The sequence below is a fragment of the Mixophyes fleayi genome, chromosome 1, assembly GCF_038048845.1.
Source record: "Mixophyes fleayi isolate aMixFle1 chromosome 1, aMixFle1.hap1, whole genome shotgun sequence".
NCBI classification, from domain to species: domain Eukaryota; kingdom Metazoa; phylum Chordata; class Amphibia; order Anura; family Limnodynastidae; genus Mixophyes; species Mixophyes fleayi.
This window is the reverse complement of record NC_134402.1, coordinates 270207873-270231584: the sequence shown is the minus strand read 5'-3', so window position 1 is coordinate 270231584 and position 23712 is coordinate 270207873. Positions and strand designations below refer to the sequence as shown.

The window sequence follows — 23712 nt, the reverse complement described above, 5'->3', positions numbered from 1 at the left end:
CAGACCCGGATACAGAAGCAAGTAACAAATAGATGAGGTAATACATATAAGTAGCACAGATGAGTGTGAGTAATCCTGTGGGGACTCACACGGAGTGCAGCAAAAGACGTGGCAGGACGAACGAGGGAGTCAGATAGATAGTAGACAGACATGGGACCATAGGTAGACATGGCCCTGCCTGCGAGAGCTTACATTCTAGAGTGACACAGAGCCAAAATCTGCTACACTGGCATGTCATTTAGGGAATCAAACACCACAAAGCAAGCTTAAGTAATTAAAGGGTCTATTTGTCAAGCCTTATATCCATTTCCACATGCTTTAGGCAAATCTTAGTATCAGGGCTGTTTAACAACAGCCTAAAGCAGGTGATATCTTCTGCATACGGCAAACTATACAGGATACCACAGTCTTCATAATTCTGAATGGGGACTTCTGATCCTTCCCTGGCAGTCTGGATACTTTTCCCCTAAGCTACCATGTTTGAATGCATGCGCTGACCTGTGTACATGCATGTGCAATAAAGACACCTGGGGGTATATTTACTAAACTGCGAGTTTGAAAAAAATGGAGATGTTGCCTTTAGCAACTAATCAGATTCTAGCTGTCATTTTGTAGAATGTACTAAATAAATAACTAGAATCTGATTGGTTGCTATAGGTAACATCTCCACTTTTTCAAACCTGCCATTTAGTTAATATACCCCCTGATCTGAAACAGGAAGTTCATTCTTTCACCGCTGTGATCAGCAAGCTGCTAAAATACTGTCAAGTAGCAGACAGTAAAATTAAATATTTAATTAGGTTACTATATTAGCCATTGTGTGGTGGGCATGTGGGGAGGTCCGAGTGGCATGTTGTGTGGGGAGGTCCGAGTGGCATGTTGTGTGGGGAAGTCCGAGTGGCATGTTGTGTGGGGATAAGTGAGGGAGGTAGGGCTTGTAGGTGAATTTTATGGCAAGTGGGAGTTCTAGGTGATGCCTTGACTGAATAACGAAGTTAAATATATTTATTATTTTACATAGTTGCTGTGATTTTGCTTATTCAGCCAAGGCATCACCTAGACCTAACCACTATATATTTTCCTATGTTTTCGGAACACTAAAACCTGGTTGTTTTTAGGATACGTTACTGTATAGAAAACAAAAAGGTTTAAACAGGTATATTGGTACAGGTATACTGGTGGCATATTGTGATTGGATTGAAAAACTCCACAATGTCTTTGCAAACAAAAACAAATATCTAGCAAATTCTGATCCTGGCAAACAAACTTAATTGTGTTGACATTTGTTAAACACTCCATATGTTACCCATTGGAAAAAAAACTCCAAAGTTTATGAGATACTGTAGTTGTTTGTGACCTCTGAACCACAAAATTAACTAAAATGTGAGTTACAACTTGGACCAAGGGAAGGAAAAAGTTGCAAAAGAAACTTCAAACAAATTGCATCCAGGACATAACCTGTACTGGAATTACACTGACTCTCACAATTAGACCTTTGATTATCTTTTCTTTGTTCTTATTAACACTCCTTATTGGCATCATTAACCCAGTCATTTCATTTTTATTGTTCACCAATTGTCATCACGCTCTATATGTTAACATTTGACAGGCGTTTGTTTTAGGCAGTTTTACTAGCATGTTACGGTATATGGAGGTCAGTGTAGGGTTCACCAGTGAGCTTACCTGTAGTAAACTGATGTGGATAGAGCAAGATGCATTTGTACAAAGACACTATTAAGAACATGTGTGGGTATAGTGCCATTAGGAAGAATTGATTCCATATTCAGACCCATTCACGTTTTATAGTAACGTTAAAACGCAGAAAATCAACGTTGATGGATACAAAGCCCTATGCATTCTGTATGTTTTTAGTTTTCAGAGCATCTAAAACACCAGGTAATGGTGGTCCTATGAAGTGTAGCAGCTTGGGTAGAAAAAAAAAAAAGTGTACAGTGTAGTGCATAGTGTAATCCTAAAGTATGTCAACAGCAAGGGCAGTGGGGACAAACAAAGAGCTGCCCGTGGTGTTCAACAGTTTCATAACTACTGCAATATAGACCAGTGTGAGAAATAGACACCCATGTGCGTTATCTATTGAACTGGCAACAATTGTCATGATCATTGTCATCATCATTTAGAAATGATGGCCTTGGTTTAGAAATGAAAAAAACTGAATCGTATGGCATAAATCGTATAAGAGAGCAACTAGACAATTATGTCCCATCTAAATTATATATATAAGACCACACTTCCCCAATACTTTCTCGGCCCACACTATAACACCAGTCCCCCTCACCTGTCAGTGCTGACTGCTGCTCCTAAACAGGTCTAGATAAGTGGAGACCGATAATGTATCTCCCAACCCTGACCTCTGCCCTCCCTGCAACAGGGATCGGAAGAGAAGTAGGAGCAGATCAGGGACACATTAAGAATTAACTATCTTGCTCAATACCTAATAAAGTTTTGTTTGTTCAAGACACAGTTCTGTGCCGTTTAAGGCTCGCCCACTGTATGGTCGAGATCGGCTGTAAGAACACGCCCAGTCTGCCGTGATTGGTGGAGATTTCAAGAATTGACGTTCGAGTAAATCCATACGGCTCTCTTGAATAAAGCAATATTGTGTACACTGACTAAGCTAGCGAGGCTCTTTATTTTATATGGATGGCAAAAAGCTGCCCTTCCCTTTCATGATGTGTCTTAAGAGTTTATGATCACATTTCTTTATTACTTCTACAAACTACTACACTTCTCAGTTGCACTTTAAAAGCATACACATTTTTATTAATATATACATAGGCCAGTAGAAGATTTTTATTGGAAGGACACCTATTCGTAGATAACATTTGATTTGAAGTGACACCGTGTTTCCTATGTATTGCACATTATAGTGATAGTAATATTTATTTGTCTAACAATGTAATGCATGAAAGTGGAGCCAGCTAAAAGTGGACAACCCCTTTAAGGGTGGTGTCCCACAGGATATTTTCCAGTTTCAAATGCTCTCATGTCTCATTTTATAGATTTTAGATATTTTTTATTCTAGATGGAAAATATAGTGTGTGTGTGTGTGTGGGCAGTATGTTAATATAGTGTGTGTGTGTGTGTGTGTGTGTGGGCAGTATGTTAATATAGTGTGTGTGTGTGGGCAGTATGTTAATATAGTGTGTGTTTGTGGGCAGTATGTTAATATAGTGTGTGTGTGGGCAGTATGTTAATATAGTGTGTGTGTGTGTGGGCAGTATGTTAATATTGTGTGTGTGTGTGTGGGCAGTATGTTAATATAGTGTGTGTGTGTGGGCAGTATGTTAATATAGTGTGTGTTTGTGGGCAGTATGTTAATATAGTGTGTGTGTGGGCAGTATGTTAATATAGTGTGTGTGTGGGCAGTATGTTAATATAGTGTGTGTGTGTGTGGGCAGTATGTTAATATAGTGTGTGTGTGTGTGTGTGTGTGTGGGCAGTATGTTAATATAGTGTGTGTGTGTGGGCATGTAGATTATAGATATTTGTTATTCTAGATGGAAAAATGAAGCAATTTCACTAAAACTGGGGTCTATGTATTAAACTGTGAATAGTCATTAAAATAGAGAAAACGATAGTTTTCTCTGTAAGATGGCAATCGCAAAATGTATCAAAGGTTTTTGGCAGGAGAAATCAAAGACAAAGATTTCTCCTGCTATAACCCACTTAGTTTTTCTTTACGTAGTCCCCATAGATTAATATGGGGACAGCGAAGGTCTGCAATGCATCAAGCTTTGAAAAACATTGCATTTTGCAGTAATGTATGGCGTTACCTGTCCTTTTCTATGGGACCCAGTTGAAGCACCTCTGGCTTTGCTGAATCCTTCACTGTGGAAGTACGCATGCACTTAGCACCTCCTCCTTTCACTGGCAGCGCTAGGCTGCTGGTAAATAGGAAAAGCAGTTGGCACCAGAGGGGTCACTGCATTTCAGCAGAGCTTAAATATGCATCACCACGATTTGCAGCGATGCATATTTACTGGGACAGCATTACATTAATCCATAGACCCCATAATGTATTTTAATTGGAGAGCTTTCTTATTGAGTCCTTTGGACACATCCAAATTGCTGCTGTCATTTCTTTCAAAAATGCTCAAACAATTAAAGCATGTGTGTGATATTTTCTCCATTGTATACTTACAAAAGAATGATTTCATATAAAATTGAAATAAACAATGGTGCAATCACAATACTGGGATAAGGACCCAATAAGAACCAGTTTGTACCAATTATTCAGACACCAAATCCAGATCAAAAATGTATATATGTGTAAAGTCCAAATATAAAGGAAAAGTGTCCAGAAAAATAATAAAGAACTTGATGGCCTTAAAAGACCTTGTAAAAGTATGTCATATGCCGAAACCACAAGTGAATTGAAACAGCTTTTGATCCTGTTTATAAACTGTTGGTTTTCTTTACATTTTTCTTTACATGGTTTTATTTACGTAGCATCTCAAAAATATTGAATTGTAAATAAGACAAAAACAAGAAATAAAAATAGTTACAACAATAATACAAATTGAAACAAATGTGATTACACTGCAACACATTGTGCACATGCAAACGTAAAACTCTTCTGTGTATGAAAAGTTAATATCATAGTAGTGACCCAGTGGTGTAACATATTCACATGTTGGGTCTCAAATTAAACTTTAACAAGTACAAAAAAAATAAAAATGGTGCAGTATGTTTTCCTCCTTCTGATAATGTATGGGTAATTGCACTCACATGGATATAGGATATAGGACACCTTCAGAACACTAAGCCACACGTTATATCTCGACAACTGTCTGTGAATCTGTGATCTGTGAAAACTTGGTACACTCGAGTATTATAGTGGCAATATCTGTGTTTAAGTTTGGTGTAATAATTGATTCCCAATATAGGAAATGGGGCAGCTAATTATTACCTCCTCTCAGTGTCGGACTGGGGCATGAAGGGCCCACCGGGGGACTGCACAGCTAGGGGCCCACCAGAGGGGGTGTGGCCAGCCATCATAGAGGTGAGACCAGACACTAGAGGGGGAGTGGTCAGCCCACGAAGGACAGCTAGCACCATAGTGTAGTATGTAAAGAATGCACTGTGTATATAAAGAGTACACAGTCTTGACCTGACCCCTAGATTGGGCAGAACAGTCACCAAAAATTGGGATTGTCCCACTAGACCAGGCATGGCTAACCTGTGGCACTCCAGGTGTTGTGAAACTACAAGCCCCAGCATGCATTGCCAATAAATAGCAGCTTATTGCTGGAAGGGTATGCTGGGACTTGTAGTTTCACAAACATCTGGAGTGCCACAGGTTAGTCAAGTCTGCGCTAGACTCAGAACATTTGACAGACTATCCTACCTGTTTTTGTCACTTTTACCACCTGTGGATGCTGGTTTTCTTAGTTGTGGCTTGTCTGGATCCTGGAAAGTTAAGGGCCCTATTTTTAAAAAATAATGGGTACATTTAGAAATGCCAACCATCCCCGCCATTAAATCAACAGCACCCACATTTAATAATTAGACCTCTCTTCAGCCTCAACGTTAAAGTAATAGTGCTCACATATTACCCTCCCTCCAAACAGCCCCAGCAATAAATGAATAGCATTTATGTTTAATGCCTCCATTTCCCACGACCATTCCCAGCATTAAATAATTAATATTCACATTTAATAGATAGCCCTCTTCCCCACAATCAGCCCCACATTCAATTATAGATCCAAACCACCTCAGCATTAAATTAAAGATCCAATCACCCCCTCCCTACAGTGTTCTCTGTGCAGCCCCCCTCACTATAGTTTAGTATAGATAGGCAGCCCCCCTATGCCACATAGTAGTGCCCCAAACAACGTTATGCCACACAGTAGTGCCCCCAAACAACGTCATGCCTCACAGTAGTGACCCAAAACAATGTTGTGCCCCAATGTTATGCCACACAGTAATACCCAAAATTCACATATGCCATTCTATAGTATCCCCAATTGATATAATGCCCACAATAGTGCCCCCCAAATCACATATTCCATATGCAATAGTGCCCCCAATTCATACACACATTATATTATATATATATATATATATATATATATATAGATAGATATATAGATAGATAGATAGATAGCACAAAAAATATAAACAACTGGTTAAAATCTACTTACCCATATGTTGTTAGTTGCAGCCTCTCTACTCCTTCCTTCAGCGGCGGCAGGAGCATCAATCAGCTGACAGGGGGAGGGGGCGGGTCACATGATCGCAGCTGCGATCACATTTGAAAGATGACTGACTGTCACTGACAGCCAGTCCTCTTTCATAGGCGATCATAGCTGCGATCACATTTGAAGCAGTGGGGACACTGAGGAGGATAGCGAGCTCCCTGCTCTGCCCTTTTTTAAAAGGGGGTGTGGCTGTAAGGCAGCTGGGGCTACGGGTGGTTTTACTGGTATCCCGGTGGGCCAGTCCGACGCTGCCTCCTCTGTAGAGAGAAGAAACTAAATAGAAAAGAATAGAAACTGACAGCAATAGAAAACCTAAAATGACTTTAATTAAACACTCTAAAGCAGGAAAAACTCTTCCTGTTTAAGGGTTATGCAAACATGGGTGATTTTATTTTAGCATAAAAAAACTTTCACTAAATTTTTTTTTACTTATTGCTTTATGTCTTGATGTCTTGTGTTCTTTCTGTGCTTTTTGGATTACAAAAGTTGTTTATTTTTAATGCCCGTGGATACAACACAAAGCTGCTTTCCTGATATAGTTGTATCCAACATAGAGCTGAGAACAATGGAAATAAAGAAATATATTCATGACAATATATGTACATACATGTATACACATACATATGGCTGAATAGAATATAATTTCACCAAATATGTTTAATAAAAGTTGTAGGCAGGCATATAATTGCCAATAAAATTAAGTAATGCAAAGGTAAAAAACCCATTTAAAAGCAGTAATGGCATCTGGGAACAACAAAATCTGTCTCTCACTCATTCTAGCTAGCAATCCCAACATAGTAGTGTAGTTATACTACATGAGCAAGAGTATATGGACACCCCTTCTAATTAGTGTGTTTGGACATTTCAGCGACACACATTGCTAACAAGTGCATAAAATCAAATATACCGCCATGTAATCTCTATAGTCCAACATTAGCAGTAGAATGGGTGGCACTGAAAAGCTCAGTGACTTTCAACGTGGCACTGTAATAGGATGCCAATTTTATAACAAGTTAGTTTGTCATATTTCTGCCCTGCTAGAGCTGCCCTGGTCAATTTTAATTGCTGTTATTGTGAAGTGGAAACGTCTAGCAGCAACAGCAGCTCAGTCGCAGAGCAGTAGAGCACATAAGCTCACAGAGCAGGACCATTGGGAACTGATGCACATGGTGCTTTAACAACATCTTTCTTCGGTTATAACACTCACTACCGAGTTCCATCCTGCCTCTTGAGTGACGAGTCATGCTTCATCATCTGACAGTCTGATGGATAAATCTGGGATTGGTTGATGGCAGCAGAACACTTCTTACCTGAATGTGTACGGCCAACTCAAAAGTTTGCTGGAGGTGGAAAAATGGTCTGGGGCTGTTTTTCACGGTTTGGCCTGGGCCCCTTAGTTTCAGTGAAGGGAAATATGAATACAATGACATTCTAGAGAATTGTGTGCTTCCAACTTTGTGGCAACAGTTTGGTGAAGTCCCTTTCCTGACTCATTATCAATGTCCACATGCACAAAGCAAGGTTGATGGAAAATTGGTTTCCCAAGTTTGGTGTGGAATCACTTGACTGGCCTGCACAGAGCCCTGACCTCAACCCTATTGAACACATTTGGAATGCCAAATATGTGCCAGGCATTATCATCCAACATCAGTGACCAACCTCACTAATGCTCCTGTGGCAGAATAAATGTGAATCCCTTGAGCCATGTTACAAAATAAAAATAAAATAAAACGAGGGCCCAAAAAAGAATAATATAGGGCCTGATTCATTAAGGAAAGCTAAGCAAAAAAATGAGTAAGTTTTCTTACTCAAGTTTCCTGGACAAAACCATGTTACAATGCAAGGGGTGCAAATTAGTTTATTATTTTGCACATAAGGGAAATACGGTCTGTTTTTTCATGTAGCACACAAATATTTGATAGCTTATTTGTAACGGAAATTTAAAGTTGCTCTAGGACATGCCCTACCCCAAATATAAATCTGCCATCACATTTTAAATTTACCTCCCCCCACTAATGTAACATGGTTTTCCCTTACTTAATTACTTTTGCTTAACTTTCCTTAATGAATCAGGCCCATAGTGTGTACCGTTGAAATGAAACGGTTATGGTATGTAATGCACTTTACCAATTTAAATGTTACGGTTTGTGTGTAAGAACATTCTTTCTCTCAGTGCCAGTGAAGATCTAAATAAGCAAAATGAAGAAACAACAGAGTTCATTGTCCATATCAGTCTGCTAGTATAACCATGTGTTAATAAACTCACATATTAAGGTTTGAGTGAGGAACCTTAAAGATAACTTTGTATTCTGTTTTGAAGTGATGAATCAATAGCCTAAAGATTTGTGCTCAAAAAAGGAAAAAAATATAGTGCATTCTATTTGTAAACATGGATGTAAGGCTAAATGTATGTGGTACCACTCACCTAGGATTAAAATCCCCCATTTTTCATGGAGTAAATAAAAAAAATAGTTTATTCTAAAATAGATAGTAAAAAATATGGTGCAATATTTCTTGTGTTGGTTTATATTATTCAAGAAAAAGATACACATTACCATATAAATGAAAAACTAAAATCAAAGTGATGAATTGTCCCGAGGGATCCTACTGGTGAAGTTGTTGAACACTCTCTCTGACACTTTATTATTATTATTTTATAATAGTTTAAAAAAGTTGTTGCTGCAGGTTCCGTAATGTGAAAAAGGTAATTGAAAATGGTAATTTTTTGTTTTCAGCAAATCCTTAAATAAACCATTCTACTTCTATGAGAGCAGATGGATCCAGTTTTTTCATGGATAAAATATAAAATGACATTATCGACAGTGAGTCAAATTTTGAGAGCTATGCAGAGCAAACCTTTGTCACTATACTCCACTTTGTACAAGGTTTAACTTTATTATTTGTGCTTCAATTAATTTTTTATTCATCTGCAGACAGTCATAAATCCATATAAGATGTCAGCATGGTGTTCTGTGTTTGGAAGAAAAGGGTTCATTTAAAACAACAGACATTGACCTGGTTAAAAATAAACAGCTACAAATATGGACAAGATGACATTCATTTCTCAAAACCACAGTGCTGCTAATGAAGTTACAAGGTAAGATTATGATTAATAGTCATTTTTATTGTGGAGACAACTCTTATGAAATCACATTGTGTTCCAGAACATGTTTAATTATATTAATCTCTTTATTTCCTGATTATATTGGCAAATGTTTTTTTATTTTTAGAATGTTTACCTTTACAACAATAAATCCATGCATTGTTAAAAAATTTTAATTACGAGGTATAGATTAGAAATTGAGGTAACATGACACAGTAGATTCAGCCATTTTATGAGCAGAACCAATATTCATGAGGATATAGACCATCAATTCATTAGCCATCAGTGACATCTCCGATGCTTAGTGACTTGATGGGCACATTCTTATGAATGTTGGTTTAACCCACAAATGGCTACCTCCAATTTGTTTAGATGACAGGTGCACTTTGAAACTGTAAGCACTGACCAACTAGTGTATTGGTGGAATTTTGGGGTGAGGTTATAGTTCATACTTGCCAACTTCTTCTAGTTGGCTGCCAGGGGGAGGTGGGCATGCGGGGGGTGGGGTGGGGCTCTGAAAATCATGTCAACGCAGCATTTTACAGCGGGGATTCCTGGGGAATCGCGCATTTTGGACCTAATTCTGCCCACTTCACTAGGAAGTGGGCAGATGCGGGAGACTACCATACACTCCCGGGAGACCCACCCGGAATCTGGGGTGATTACTAGGGATGTGCACCGGCGACTTTTGAGGTCTCGTGTTTTGGATCCGGATTTTCGTTATTTTTGGGGTTCGGATTTGTCTCGCAAAACACTTGACGAAAGCTCTCGGTTCGGATTTAAGGTTTTGGATTCGGATTTTTTTTGAAAAAAACATAAAAAGTTTAAAAATCAAGTTTTTGGGCTTATTTTCACTCCTACGCTATTATTAACCTCAATAACATTCAATAACAAGCATTTCCACTAATTTACAGTGTATTCTGAACACCTCACAATATAGTTATTAGTCCAAAACGTTGCAACAAGGTATCTTTCTGGACTGCGTAGAGGAGTGGGTCACCACAATATATTAAAAACCCTGAACTTTTATGAATCGCACCAATAAATGTACCTGGACTGCGTAGAGGAGTGGGTCACCACAATATATTAAAAACCCTGAACTTTTATGAATCGCACCAATAAATGTACCTGGACTGCGTAGAGGAGTGGGTCACCACAATATATATTAAAAACCCTGAACTTTTATGAATCGCACCAATAAATGTACCTGGACTGCGTAGAGCAGTGGGTCACCACAATATATATAATAAGAAAACCATCAACTTGTATGATTCGCACCAATAAATGTACCTGGACTGCGTAGAGGAGTGGGTCACCACAATATATATTAAAAACCCTGAACTTTTATGAATCGCACCAATAAATGTACCTGGACTGCGTAGAGGAGTGGGTCACCACAATATATTAAAAACCCTGAACTTTTATGAATCGCACCAATAAATGTACCTGGACTGCGTAGAGGTGTGGGTCACCACAATATATATTAAAAACCCTGAACTTTTATGATTCGCACCAATATATGTACCTGGACTGCCTAGAGGAGTGGGTCACCACAATATATATAATAAGAAAACCATCAACTTGTATGATTCGCACCAATAAATGTACCTGGACTGCGTAGAGGAGTGGGTCACCACAATATATATTAAAAACCCTGAACTTTTATGAATCGCACCAATAAATGTACCTGGACTGCGTAGAGGAGTGGGTCACCACAATATATTAAAAACCCTGAACTTTTATGAATCGCACCAATAAATGTACCTGGACTGCGTAGAGGAGTGGGTCACCACAATATATTAAAAACCCTGAACTTTTATGAATCGCACCAATAAATGTACCTGGACTGCGTAGAGGAGTGGGTCACCACAATATATTAAAAACCCTGAACTTTTATGAATCGCACCAATAAATGTACCTGGACTGCGTAGAGGAGTGGGTCACCACAATATATTAAAAACCCTGAACTTTTATGAATCGCACCAATAAATGTACCTGGACTGCGTAGAGGAGTGGGTCACCACAATATATATTAAAAACCCTGAACTTTTATGAATCGCACCAATAAATGTACCTGGACTGCGTAGAGGAGTGGGTCACCACAATATATTAAAAACCCTGAACTTTTATGAATCGCACCAATAAATGTACCTGGACTGCGTAGAGGAGTGGGTCACCACAATATATTAAAAACCCTGAACTTTTATGATTCGCACCAATAAATGTACCTGGACTGCGTAGAGGAGTGGGCACTGGGCACCACAATAAAATATATAAAAAACCTTCAACAGGTCTGCATTACACTACACATACGGCTGCTCCTCCATCCTCTCCATCATATACATGTTGGAGTTTTAGCGTGTGACAACCTCTTGTTTTTGATAATGTCAGTGCATTTTGAATATTTTTCAATTTGCCCCACACCACTGAATGTACTTTATCTATGATACGCATCGATCTATCTTGACTGCGTAGTGTGGTGGCCCCGGTACACAATTTGGTACCGAGGCCACAATATAATTGAAAAACCCTCCACGTGTCAGAATTCCACCAAACAAGTATCTGGACTGCGTAGTGGCGTGGCCCCGGTACCCATTTTGATACCGGGGCCACAATAAAATAAATACACCCTCAACTGGTCTGAATTCCACCAAACAAGTATCTGGACTGCGTAGTGGGGTGGCCCCGGTACCCAATTTGATACCGGGGCCACATTACCTCCTCCAATTTCCAAGTGTAGTGTTTATAACATCTTAACACTACACTAATTCTAGCACGTCAAAACCTCTTGTTTTAAATAATGACAGGGCATTTAACTTTTGATTTAATTTATTGAATTTCTTGGCATTTTCTTTTACTTTTTGAACATGGCAAACGACTGTTGAATGGTCACATAATGCCAAAAAAAAAGTTGCAAGATGGAATTGTCCTTGGGCCCTCCCACCCACCCTTATGTTGTTGAAATAGGACATGCACACTTTAACAAACCAATCATTTCAGCGACAGGGCCTACCAAACAACTGTGGCTGAAATGATTGGTTTGTTTGGGCCCCCACACCAATAAAATAATTCATCTCTCCCTGTACAAACTAAACAGGCTCTACTGAGGAAAGATGTCATCCTTATCCTCAACCTCTGATTCCTCTCCCCCTACAGTGTGTACTTCCTCCTCCTCACACATTATCAATTCGTCCCCGCTGGACTCCACAACCACAGTCCCTCTGTACTGTCTGGAGGGCAGTGCTGTACTTCATTGAGGAATTGATTATTCATTTTTATAAACATCATTTTTTCAACGTTGTGAGGAAGCAACCTCCTTCGCCGCTCACTGACCAGGTTCCCCGCTGCACTAAAAACTCTTTCCGAGTACACACTGGAGGGGGGACAACTCAGTTAAAAAATAGAGCCAGTTTGTACAGGGGCTTCCAAACTGCCTTTTGGAGTTCTACCACGTCACTACCTCTAGTTAATTTAGATTGCAAGGCTTGTAAATATAAATACTTTGAAGATAAAAAAAAGCAGGCTGCACAGACTGTGGAGCTAGAAAGTGAAATTAAATGGACCACGTTACTTTGGTGGCTATCTATGCCCCCCCCCCCCGCCCTACACTTGTAGTTGAATATAAATAAAGCAGCCTGCATAGACTGTAGAACTAGCAATTCAAATATACAAAGAAATGGACAAAGGCAGTTTGGTATCTGTCTGCATCAGATCCCCTCTCCACTAGGAGTAAAACAGAAAACTTTTCAGCCGTTATATAATCTAGAATATAAATAGAAATTGAGAAATGCAATTTGGTATCTGTCTGCATCATAATCATCAACATCCTCCTCAGCGCCAGCTACATCAATATCCTCCTCCCAGTGTACAACATTCACACCTTCATTAGCCAAATCTGTAACTGGACTGTGGGTGATCCTTCCAGCATATGCAGAGGGCGTGCTGCAAATGCTGGATGGAGTCACCTCTTCCCGTACAGTGATGGGAAGGTCAGGGTTCACAACCAACAACACCCTTGGACTCGCCTTGGGGATTTGTGATGTCATCTGTTTAGAAGGCAGAGTTCTTTGCTGTTTTGTTGTTGTTGCTGACAGCATAACTCTCTTAAATTTTTTGTAGGGGGGGGGAGGAGGGCTTAGATCCTTGGGTGAAGCTGGACCACTAGTCATGAACACGGGACAGGGCCTAAGCCGTTCCTTGCCACTACTTGTCGTAATTGGCATATTGCAAACTTTACGTTTCTCCTCAGATGATTTTAAGTTTCTTTTTTTGCTGTTTTTTGAGAACTTGGGCTTTTTGGATTTTACATGCCCTGTACTAGGAGATTGGGCATCGTGCTTGCCAGACGACGTTGATGGCATTTCATCGTCTATGTCATGACTAGTGGCAGCAGCTTCAGCATTAGGAGGAAGTGGGTCTTGATCTTTCCCTACTTTATCCTCCAAATTTTTGGTCTCCATTATATGTAGCACAAGATACTGCAGAATGTGTGAACTTTGTAATATTGCAGTACCAATGGACTTATACTGCTGGATTGGTTTTGCAAATTTGGTTATAATTATATATATTTTTTTTAATTTTTAATTTTTTTTTACTTTTTTTTTATTTTTTACAAACTTGGGAATAATGGGGAAATAACTATGCCCTTAGAAGCACAGAGCACAGGACACAGCACCACTGGACTGAACAGGACACGGCACAGGACCCAGCAGCACTACGGAACTCAGCAGGACAGAGCACAGGACACAGCACCACTGGACTGATACTGCAGAATGTGTGAACTTTGTAATATTGCAGTACCACTGGACTTTTACTGCTGAATGTGTGAACTTGGTAATATTGCAGTACCAATGGGCTTATACTGCAGGATTGGTTGTGCAAATTTTGTGGTAATTAAAAAAAATTAAATTAGTTTTTGGTATTTTTTTAAATAACTTTTTTTTATTTTTTTAAACACAGGGGAATATTGGGGAAATAACTATGCCCTTAGAAGCACAGAGCACAGGACACAGCACCACTGGACTGAACAGGACACAGCACAGGACCCAGCAGCACCACTGACCTCAGAAGGACAGAGCACAGCACACAGCACCACTGGACTGATACTGCAGAACACAGCACAGCACAGCACAGCACAGCACAGCACAGAACAGCACAGAACAGCACAGAACAGCACAGAACTAAACAGCACAGCACGAGATCTACCAGGACAGAGGACCACCTAACACACCCTCCCTCTACCCTGATCAATGCCCGAGTGAAGATGGCGGCGACTAGCGGGGAATTTATAGGATCCGAGTATCGCGAGATCCGACAACGGGATTATGAGTCAGAGCCTCAGTTTCAGATTTGAATTTGGCGCCAATACCCGGATCTGTCTCGGATCCGACTCGGATCGGCAACGTTCGGGTGGGCTCGGATTTCATATATCCGAGTGCGCTCATCCCTAGTGATTACTTGTTGTAACTTCTCTGTTAATGCCTTAGTATATGAAGTCTTCTTATATTGATTAATCTCAGTATTTTAAGATACTGAGGCATTTCAAATGTCACATTTTGAGTGAATGCCTTCTCAAAGTTATGCACGGCAGAGAAGCATCACCTTACTAAGCAATGTATATTTTATAAAAATATAAAAAACAGACAGTATGCTGGGTAAAGTTATTTAGATATATTTTGGTATATATTCTTGTCCAACAATGGCTTTATTTGCTCTATAAACATATCACTTTGTCAATCATGCTATGTTCAATTAAGCATACCAAGGAAAAACTTATTCATATGAGTGAAATTGCTGAACTTATGATACAAAGTTAACGAAGCTAAAACCGAGAATGTAGAACTGGTGGTAAAGCGTAAAAGAAAATGTGATGGTCCTCATGGTGGCCTGGTCTGAAACCATATGCGGTCATTTTACCTCGGCTAGATGGTGGTTATGGGAAAGTAAGACCAGAGGGCCCGCTCCCGAATACACAGTTTAAGACTTGGATTTGGAAATAGCATGGCACAGTGCGAATAATGCTGGGTGCCCGGCCCATCCTCTCAATCCAGGGATGCTTCAGCCATGCAATCTCCATCCCCTATTCTAGCCGGTCTCCTTAGTAGTCATGCTGTACCACGGTGTGATTCCCCCTTCTGGTATGGGGGTTATTTCCATTGGAATACCTGATACAAGGGCTTTCCATCTTCATCACTGCCTTTTCCCTGACGTGCCAATAACTGATGTTGTTGTTACTGGGATATCCCTAAGTGTCGGGATCTCCCTTGCTAGTCTCTCTTTCTCTCTGATTGCCCTCAGTTTATGGGGTTTTCTTCCTCGATTTCAATAAACAGGCCCATCGTGAGCCTGCTATAGCCAGTACTGGTGCTCTTGCCTATCCGAAGACGTGACTGTTCGCAAACACAGGCCATAGCAGGGCCCGTACCTCATCTCCTCTACTGTCACCTTGTATCCTAGTCATCTTGCCTGCATTGACTGGGGGCACATGTGCAACATCCTATAAGAGAGGGGAGTTAATATGCTACTTATTTTAATTATTGTTCCTCAAACTTATACAAAAGAAATAAAATAAATATTTGGTTTTTCTAAACAAAGTTAATTTTAGTTTTGTTTTTTACTCGATAAATAAACAAAAATAATTAATAAACAAATATTTTTCTTTTAAATAAGAAAAAATAAACTTCAGACATTAGGCATTGTCTAGCTAACTTTTGTTGATCTCTATTACTCCCGAGGGGTTATTGCAGCATTGCTAATTATTAATAAAGCACAAGCATATTCTGCTGCTCTTAAGTGATGTATACAGGGCAACAGGGCACTATAACAATTACATGATTTTAACATTTACAAAATCATGAGAAAATGGTAATGAGAAGAGGGGGTGAAGGTGCTGAATGGCGCCGGAGACAGATATAAGACATGATCACTGGGAAGGAAAGGGGGACATGCAGCTGCATCTGTCCTCACTTTCACACCTTGTAAGTCTAGGGACCAGTGGCATCACAGTGGGCATGGCAGGAGGTGGGCTAGGCTAGTCAGACGTAAAAGACATGAGGCAGGGTGAAGGCCGCAATTCCATTTCTAGCTGGAAGTTTGGAAAGGGATGTGAGTAACCCTTGCACTACTAGATCGCTGTTTTATTACTGCTGTGTTTTCTCAAGTGGCTTCTTTTCTTGCTGTAGCCTTATATCTCTTTTGCCTTTATCATTTCTAATTGTACTTTTTGCCCATACCTTTATTATGCGCTTTGTTTTTCTTTTTTTGGCCCCTGGTGAAGAAAAAAATTCTTTATTGTTCCGGTAGTTACAACTTTCATTTTCAGGCCTGGATTCACTCATCAAGTCAGAAAGCAGCGACGGCGGTGCTTCCCAGCAAGGAGGAACAGAGGCATAAGGTCACTTCCACAGGACAGCGTGATGTCACTTACACCACAATGTAAGCAACACTGGACCAGCATGTTCATAGCTATCATCATGGAGCTCCAGGGGAGCATCGCTAGATCACCAGCAACACAGCAGACACATAAGACGAGCCTCATCTCTGGGGCATCAGCCACACAGTTGGTAAATATTAACAGAGACACCATATACCACATTTTTTCTAATTTCTGCCAAGGGTGCACTTGAGGGGGGACCAATAGAACCACTACACACAGGGAGTCGGGGATTCCCACAGCCACCCAAGAATGAGGCCTCGCCTTTCTCTTTTTCCTTTCCCTTCCACACCTCCAGTAGACAGGGCACTCACAATGATGGCATCCAGTTAAAGAGGGACTTACATTTCAGGGATTTGTCCGCCATAAGGAGTACCATAAGAACTGATAAGGCTAATTGCAATAATTCAGCGGCTGTTGTGTATTTTGCATACACGCAGTATACGTGTTGAGGGATGGTTGGTGGGTTTTCGTGTGATGGACTGTTCTCTATTGCTTTATTGCAAGTTTTGGAAGGTAAGATATGACATGAGTTTGCAAGTTGCAGCTGGTGGGAATGACGGTATTAGCTAGCCTTTCTGTTTCAAACGTGTGATGCTAGATTGATACAGAGGCTAACACTGACTGAGGTGAAGACTTTCTGTCCCCAATGGCAGCACAGAATTTTGAAGTAGCATTTTTTTTAATTTTAAGCCTTCACATTCCCATCTCTGACCACAAATAGGCAAAGCTTTCATAACATAACTATAGATATATGTTCATCTTAGTGGAAACAGTCTAGGATTTTGGTCACCACTGGGGCTGCAACATACTGGCACGGAGATAAATGCAATCAGTTATGGCCAGAGTAGTGGGTCACTAAAGGACAGGTCATAATGGTAGCAGGGGAAATGCGTTCACATGAGTACACAATGGTTAAATAGCTGCGGTGATCATGGGTGATGGGACAGTTGGGTTTATATGTGTCACTCCCTTAGGCAGCCTCTGGTGTATGACTGGTAGCCAAAAGCAGATTAATCTCAAAGATCTGGTTATCTAGGCTGGATGTTGCCCACAACTAAACAACATATTATTAGGGTGAAGAAAATGTACAAGTTAATTTTCAATAATATATCAAGAATTGTTTAATCAACTAAAAACGTCTTCAGTTAACCCCTTCAGTTCCAGACTAAGGGCTGGAGCTGAAAATGATGGCAGGCCTGTCATGTGATTCCTCAATGGGTGTGACTTTAGGGAAGTGGGTATGTTTTTACACACAAATAAAAGTGATTGTTAGTTTAATACAACATTGTGCCATCAAAACAGTATAGGCTATAAGACCATCATCTGCTATTAGCATTATACTGGGCAAATCCCCATTGTCTTGTGACCAAGACACCATGCAGAGCCTCACCATCTGGTCACCAGTATACTAAACAGAGCCCCAATATCTGGTCACCAGTATACTAAACAGAGCCCCAATATCTGGTCACCAGTATACTAGGCAGATCCCTACCATCTGGTCACCATTGTACTATGCAAAGTTCCATCATCTGGTGACCAGTATACAATGAAGAATCACACACTCTGATGACCAATGTTCCCTCTACAGCAAATGACTGCAATTTGGGTAGGGGCCCAGAATGCCACTGTAACCTCCCAGTTCCCCTGCTCTGCCCTGAAAAGAGCAGAGAGGAGAGCTCTTCTGAGCAAATGTGGCCCTTGGTAGCCTCCAGGGGTGATGTGGGGTATACAATTTGGCTGTGCATTTGGTGTTGCGCTATTGCTGTCAAAGGACGGGTGAATAAATACAGGCTCCATTGTGCACATTAGGACAGTTTAAGGTTGTTACCAACGTCAGAACTACTGGGGGAACAGGGAGTCTCCCAAAAAGGCTTCAGATGAGGGCAAGCAACCCTAAAAGACTCGCAGTACCAGATGGGGCTTTTTAGATTTACTTGCAGGGGCATTCCAATGAGGAGCATTTTCTGCAGAAAAATACATATGGCTATGTCTGATATCCTAAAACAATACAACTACTTAAAGCTGTCCAAAGAGTAGGGAGGGGACATTTGAGTATGGCTAGCATTCCTAGAGCATTATGGCCTGTGCTGGTTACATCCAGCTGTGCGTTGCAGCTCTTCACAGACACAGTGGGGGCACAGAGTTTCAGCAAATACCTAGAAGGTGAATGGTGTGCTACCCTTTTGCAGTGAAGTGGATAGAGCAGGGCCTTACAAAAAAAACTTTGTGCTCAGCATGCTTTTCCCCATCCTAGTAGCCTTTGATGATCTGTGGAAAACAAGCTTGCTAACAAACACAATATTTTCTAGTGCAACAACTTATGTCCCAGGCTATCGATAATCAAATAACATTGTCACCACTGGCCATCAAGCTAGTGCATGCTTAAAATCAAACACCATGTTCAAAGCCAAGCACATGCCAGATTTAAGGAACACCATCACTGACTTTCTGTCGCAATTTGAATGGAAAGCATTCAGACAGGCAACCCCACAGTAGGTCGGTCTCACTCAGGGTTGCAATCAGAAACTGTGGGGCGCAGTACTAATTAATCTGGCAGGGTCCCCCACCCCATACATGTGCTCCCCTCCCTCTTTGCCATACATCCCTCATCACAGTAAATGTTCCCCTCCCCCCAAATAAATGTTCCACTCTCACCCCCAATCACAGTAAATGTCCCCCTCTCCCCTCCCCGCATTCACAGTGAACATCCCCCCCTCCACAGTTAAGGTCCCCATTTCGTTCCCCCACCTCCACAGTTAATGACCCCCTCTCTTCCCCCTAAACCCAAGTACTGTTCCCTTTCTAATGAACTTGTGGAGATCTATGCATGTCTTGAACTTGTTTAGTTGCATGGTTGGTGCAAATTTGAGACCCCTGTTTAGAAGGGCGTTGTCACAAAACAACGTAGAAATACCGCTAAGGAGCCATGAATAGGTGAAAAAACAAACGATGTTTATTCCTGGCAAATATAAACAGGTGATGAAATCATAAGTTTCCAGAAATACCAGATATTCAGCAGTTGCAGGTAAATGGAAGGTGAGGGAAGATTCCAGGCAGCATATACAGGGAAATGCACAGGTAAGTCCCAGGTTCATATATGAAACAGATCAGTAGAATGAATGATGAGATCCTAATGCAGTATAATCACAGGAACAATGCAGGAGAAAGAATCACAGGGTGTAACCACAGGATATGACATCAATAACCAGCTATGTGTGCTGGGAGTGACAGGTATATAAAGGGAGACCACACCCAGGTGCATGAAATAATTAGAGAACAGAAAGGTTAACCCTTAAAGCACAAGAAATGCACAATAGCAGCACCTCTGGACATCAGAGGTACTGCTGCAAACACATAAAAAGAACAAATACAAATAATAAAGTCCAAAGGGTAGGAGCTGCCAGGCGGATCGTGACAGGCGTGCAGTGGGTCTATATGTGGGTCCTAGGTCTCGACGGTCCAATGGTTTATAGACCCTATTTCTATCAATTGCCCCAGGGGGTTTCTTTATCAGTGGAGACCTTGGTTATTTTAGCCTATTAGTGTGAGTGTTCCTCCTGGGTGTGTTGGTACAAATAGAGGGTGTGTTTACAGTCTAGCTGCCAAAGACGGATATAATAGAGGATCAAGAGACGCACACCATCTACAATCTCAAGATCAATCCACTTTATTTAACAAATTAAAACATATAGGTCGACCCCAGGATCCACTCAGAATTGAAGAACTCGATGCAGATAGTTGCATGGACCATTTTTTAGAATTGGCCCAGGGAACTACCCAAATAACCCCGAGCCCAGCGAGTGCCAGAAAAAGAAAAGGAAGACCAGCATCACAAGAGGAAATGGGGAGGATGCAAGGGATATAGAGTAGCAAGGGGCAAGGCCCAAATTGAGCTAAAGAAATAAACAAACAGACTGAACCAAAGGGGATATTTAACCTGAGCAGTCAGGAACTAACAAAACCACAAATAGGGCTTCTAAACAGGGGTCTCGAATTTGCACCAACCATGCAACTAAACAAGTTTGAGACATACATAGATCTCCACAAGTTCATTAGAAAAGGAACCTTAAAGAAGTTCTTTCCAAACATTAAAATTACGCCAAATACTGAGACAAGTATGAGTGGGATTAATGGCGAAATGGTGGCCAATAATAGCGAAAGCCCCCGGTTCAGACATACGCCTCTAAAAAACAAGTCTACCTTTTACATACCCAAGTCTGAGAGAGAAGCCCTAAAAGATTTACAGTCCAATAAAAACATCATTATAAAACCAGCTAAAAAGGGAGCTGGGATCACCATATTTGATAACACCACTTATTTGAAAGAATGAGAAAACCAGCTTAGAGATCTTTCCACATATAAACTTTTATCTGGTGATCCAACCATAGCCTACAACGACGAGGTCACAATACTTCTCAACAGAGCACTCAAACAGAGTATACTCACCAACACGGAATATCAATACTTATGCATCCAAAATCAGAGACTATCAGTCATTTACTGCCTACCTAAGATTCACAAATCACTCAACAATCCTCCAGGATGACCGATTATATCGGGCATTCAATCCCTCACCACTCACCTTTCCAGCTACATTGATAACTTTTTCCAACCTGTGGTCACTCTACAAAAAAAAGCTACCTGTATTTGCTAGAATGCCGCTGTAGGTAACAATATGTTGGAGGCACAATCCGCAAATTACCTATACGAATATCAGAGCACCTACGAAATATCAGAAATAAATCAGAAAGCCACAGTGTGTCTGATCACTTTCTTAAGTGCCCTGACAACAACCCATCTTCTCTCAATTTTTTGGGAATCTGCAAAGTACATAAACCATGGAGAGGGGGAGACTTTATTGTACTCATTTCGAAGGAGGAGGCTAGGTGGATTTATAATCTCAAAACCCTGACCCCTAGGGGACTCCATGTAGATTTTGATTTAGGATACTCCCTAAAAACATAAAACTTCACACATCCCCATCTGCTATCATACAAATCCATTGTTTGGTTGCACATTACTCTGGAACAGCTAGCGCTTCACATGACCATGTAAAATATGCTTAACACTTAATGCCATGTAATATCATCTAAAAATATTATTCATTTTTTATTATCTGTACATTATTAGACCTGACAATATGAGAATTAATTGCATTCCAATTGCATTCCGACTGTGACATCAAATCTCCACTCGTAACCTATGAATTGTATAGGGCATCCAATCCCTCACCATTCTCCTTTCTCCAACCTGTGGTCACTCGACAAAAAAACTACCTCAGAGATACTGGGCATGTATTACAGATCTTAGAGAACATTAAGTGTTGTCCAGGATATATACTGATGACATGTGATGTCTGCTCACTTTATACCATTATTGACCACCAGGTAGGTTGCAATCATATACAACACATGCTCACCACAGAAACAAACATCCCTACTGAGCAGATCCAATTTATAATGGAAGGAATTGAGTTCATACTACACCACAACTATTTTTGGTTCAATGGGGAATACTATGAGCAGGTTCGCAGGACTGCTATGGGTGCGAAATACGCGCCCAGTTCATGGCCCATTGGGAGAACAACTCCATATTGCAGAACAACCCATATACACCATTCACTCTGGGCTGGTTCCGGTACATAAATGATGTGTTATATCTATGGAACGGGACCAGGGAGACACTTCTGGATTTCTTGAATTATCTTAACACCAACAACCTCAATCTCAAATTCACTGCCCAGATCAGTGAAGAAAAGGTTGAATTTCTAGACCTAGACATTTCTATTATAGGGAACCAGATCCAGACAAAAACATTTCTCAAAACAGTAGACTGCAATTCCTTTATCCCAGCCTCAAGTAATCATCTGAATAGATGGCTTACCAGTATTCCAAGGGGCAATTCACTTGGATTTTATGTAATTGCACCAACCTCACACTATATGATGGACAGTCCAATACTTTGAGGGAAAGATTCATAGAAAAAGACTATGATAAAAGAATAATAGATAAAGTGTATGAGGAGGTCAGGAAGATGGACAGAGAAACTCTCCTTGCACCTAAAAACAAAAAGGATACTAAAGACCATTTGGAATCCACTTTCATTATCAAATACAGCCAAAACATTGGAGTATATTATTAATGGATGATGCTTTTAAGGACATCCTGCCCAACAAACCTAAAATGGTATATAGGAAATCAGATTCCCTCAATACCAAACTTGTGAAATGCTGTATTCCCATAGACAAAAAGAGCCAACAAGAAACCTGGTTAAAAGAAAATAGTGAGGGCTTCTATTTTTGTACTAGATGCCAAGCATGCAAACTCACAAACCAAAGTGGAACAAAACCCATAATGAAATTAAACTCAAATACCAAAGGAGAATCCCACAAGATCAGGGGCAAAATAACGTGATACTACGGGAGTCGTGTATTTTCTAGAATGCCCGTGTGGGCAACAATATGTCGGACGCACAATCAGCAAATTACATATACGAATATCAGAGCACCTATGAAATAAATCAGATAGCCACAGTGTGTCTGATCACTTTCTTAATTGCCCTGACTACAACCCGTCTTCTTTCAAATTTTTGGGAATCTGCAAAGTACATAAACCATGGAGAGGGGGATACTTTATTGCACTCATTTCGAAGCAGGAGGCCAGGTGGATTTATAATCTCAAAACCCTGACCCCTAGGGGACTCCATGTAGATTTTGATTTAGGATACTCCCTAAAAACATAAAACATCACACATCACCATCTGCTATCATACCATTGTTTGGATACACATTACTCTGGAATACCCAGCTCTTCACATGACCATGTAAAATATGCTTATCACTTAATGCCATGTAATATCATCTCAAAATATTATTCATTGTTTATCATTTGTACATTATTGGACCTGACAATAGGAGACTTAATTGCATTCCAATTGCATTCCGACTGTGACAT

General features: G+C 40.4%; 2 protein-coding genes across 2 annotated transcripts in view; one reads left to right on the top strand and one right to left on the bottom strand.

Annotated features, from left to right (window-relative positions):
* ACO1 (aconitase 1) overlaps nt 1-2451 on the bottom strand; it is a 36364-nt gene extending 33913 nt beyond the window's left edge. The window contains exon 1 of the mRNA XM_075210882.1: nt 2297-2451. The gene's annotated coding sequence lies outside the window, so the exon portion shown is untranslated. The remainder of the gene's footprint in view (nt 1-2296) is intronic.
* A 6707-nt stretch (nt 2452-9158) lies between these two features.
* CCDC171 (coiled-coil domain containing 171) overlaps nt 9159-23712 on the top strand; it is a 119368-nt gene continuing 104814 nt past the window's right edge. Inside the window, exon 1 of the mRNA XM_075210875.1 lies at nt 9159-9318. Coding sequence (XP_075066976.1) covers nt 9263-9318 — 56 coding nt within the window. The 5' untranslated portion in view covers nt 9159-9262. The remainder of the gene's footprint in view (nt 9319-23712) is intronic.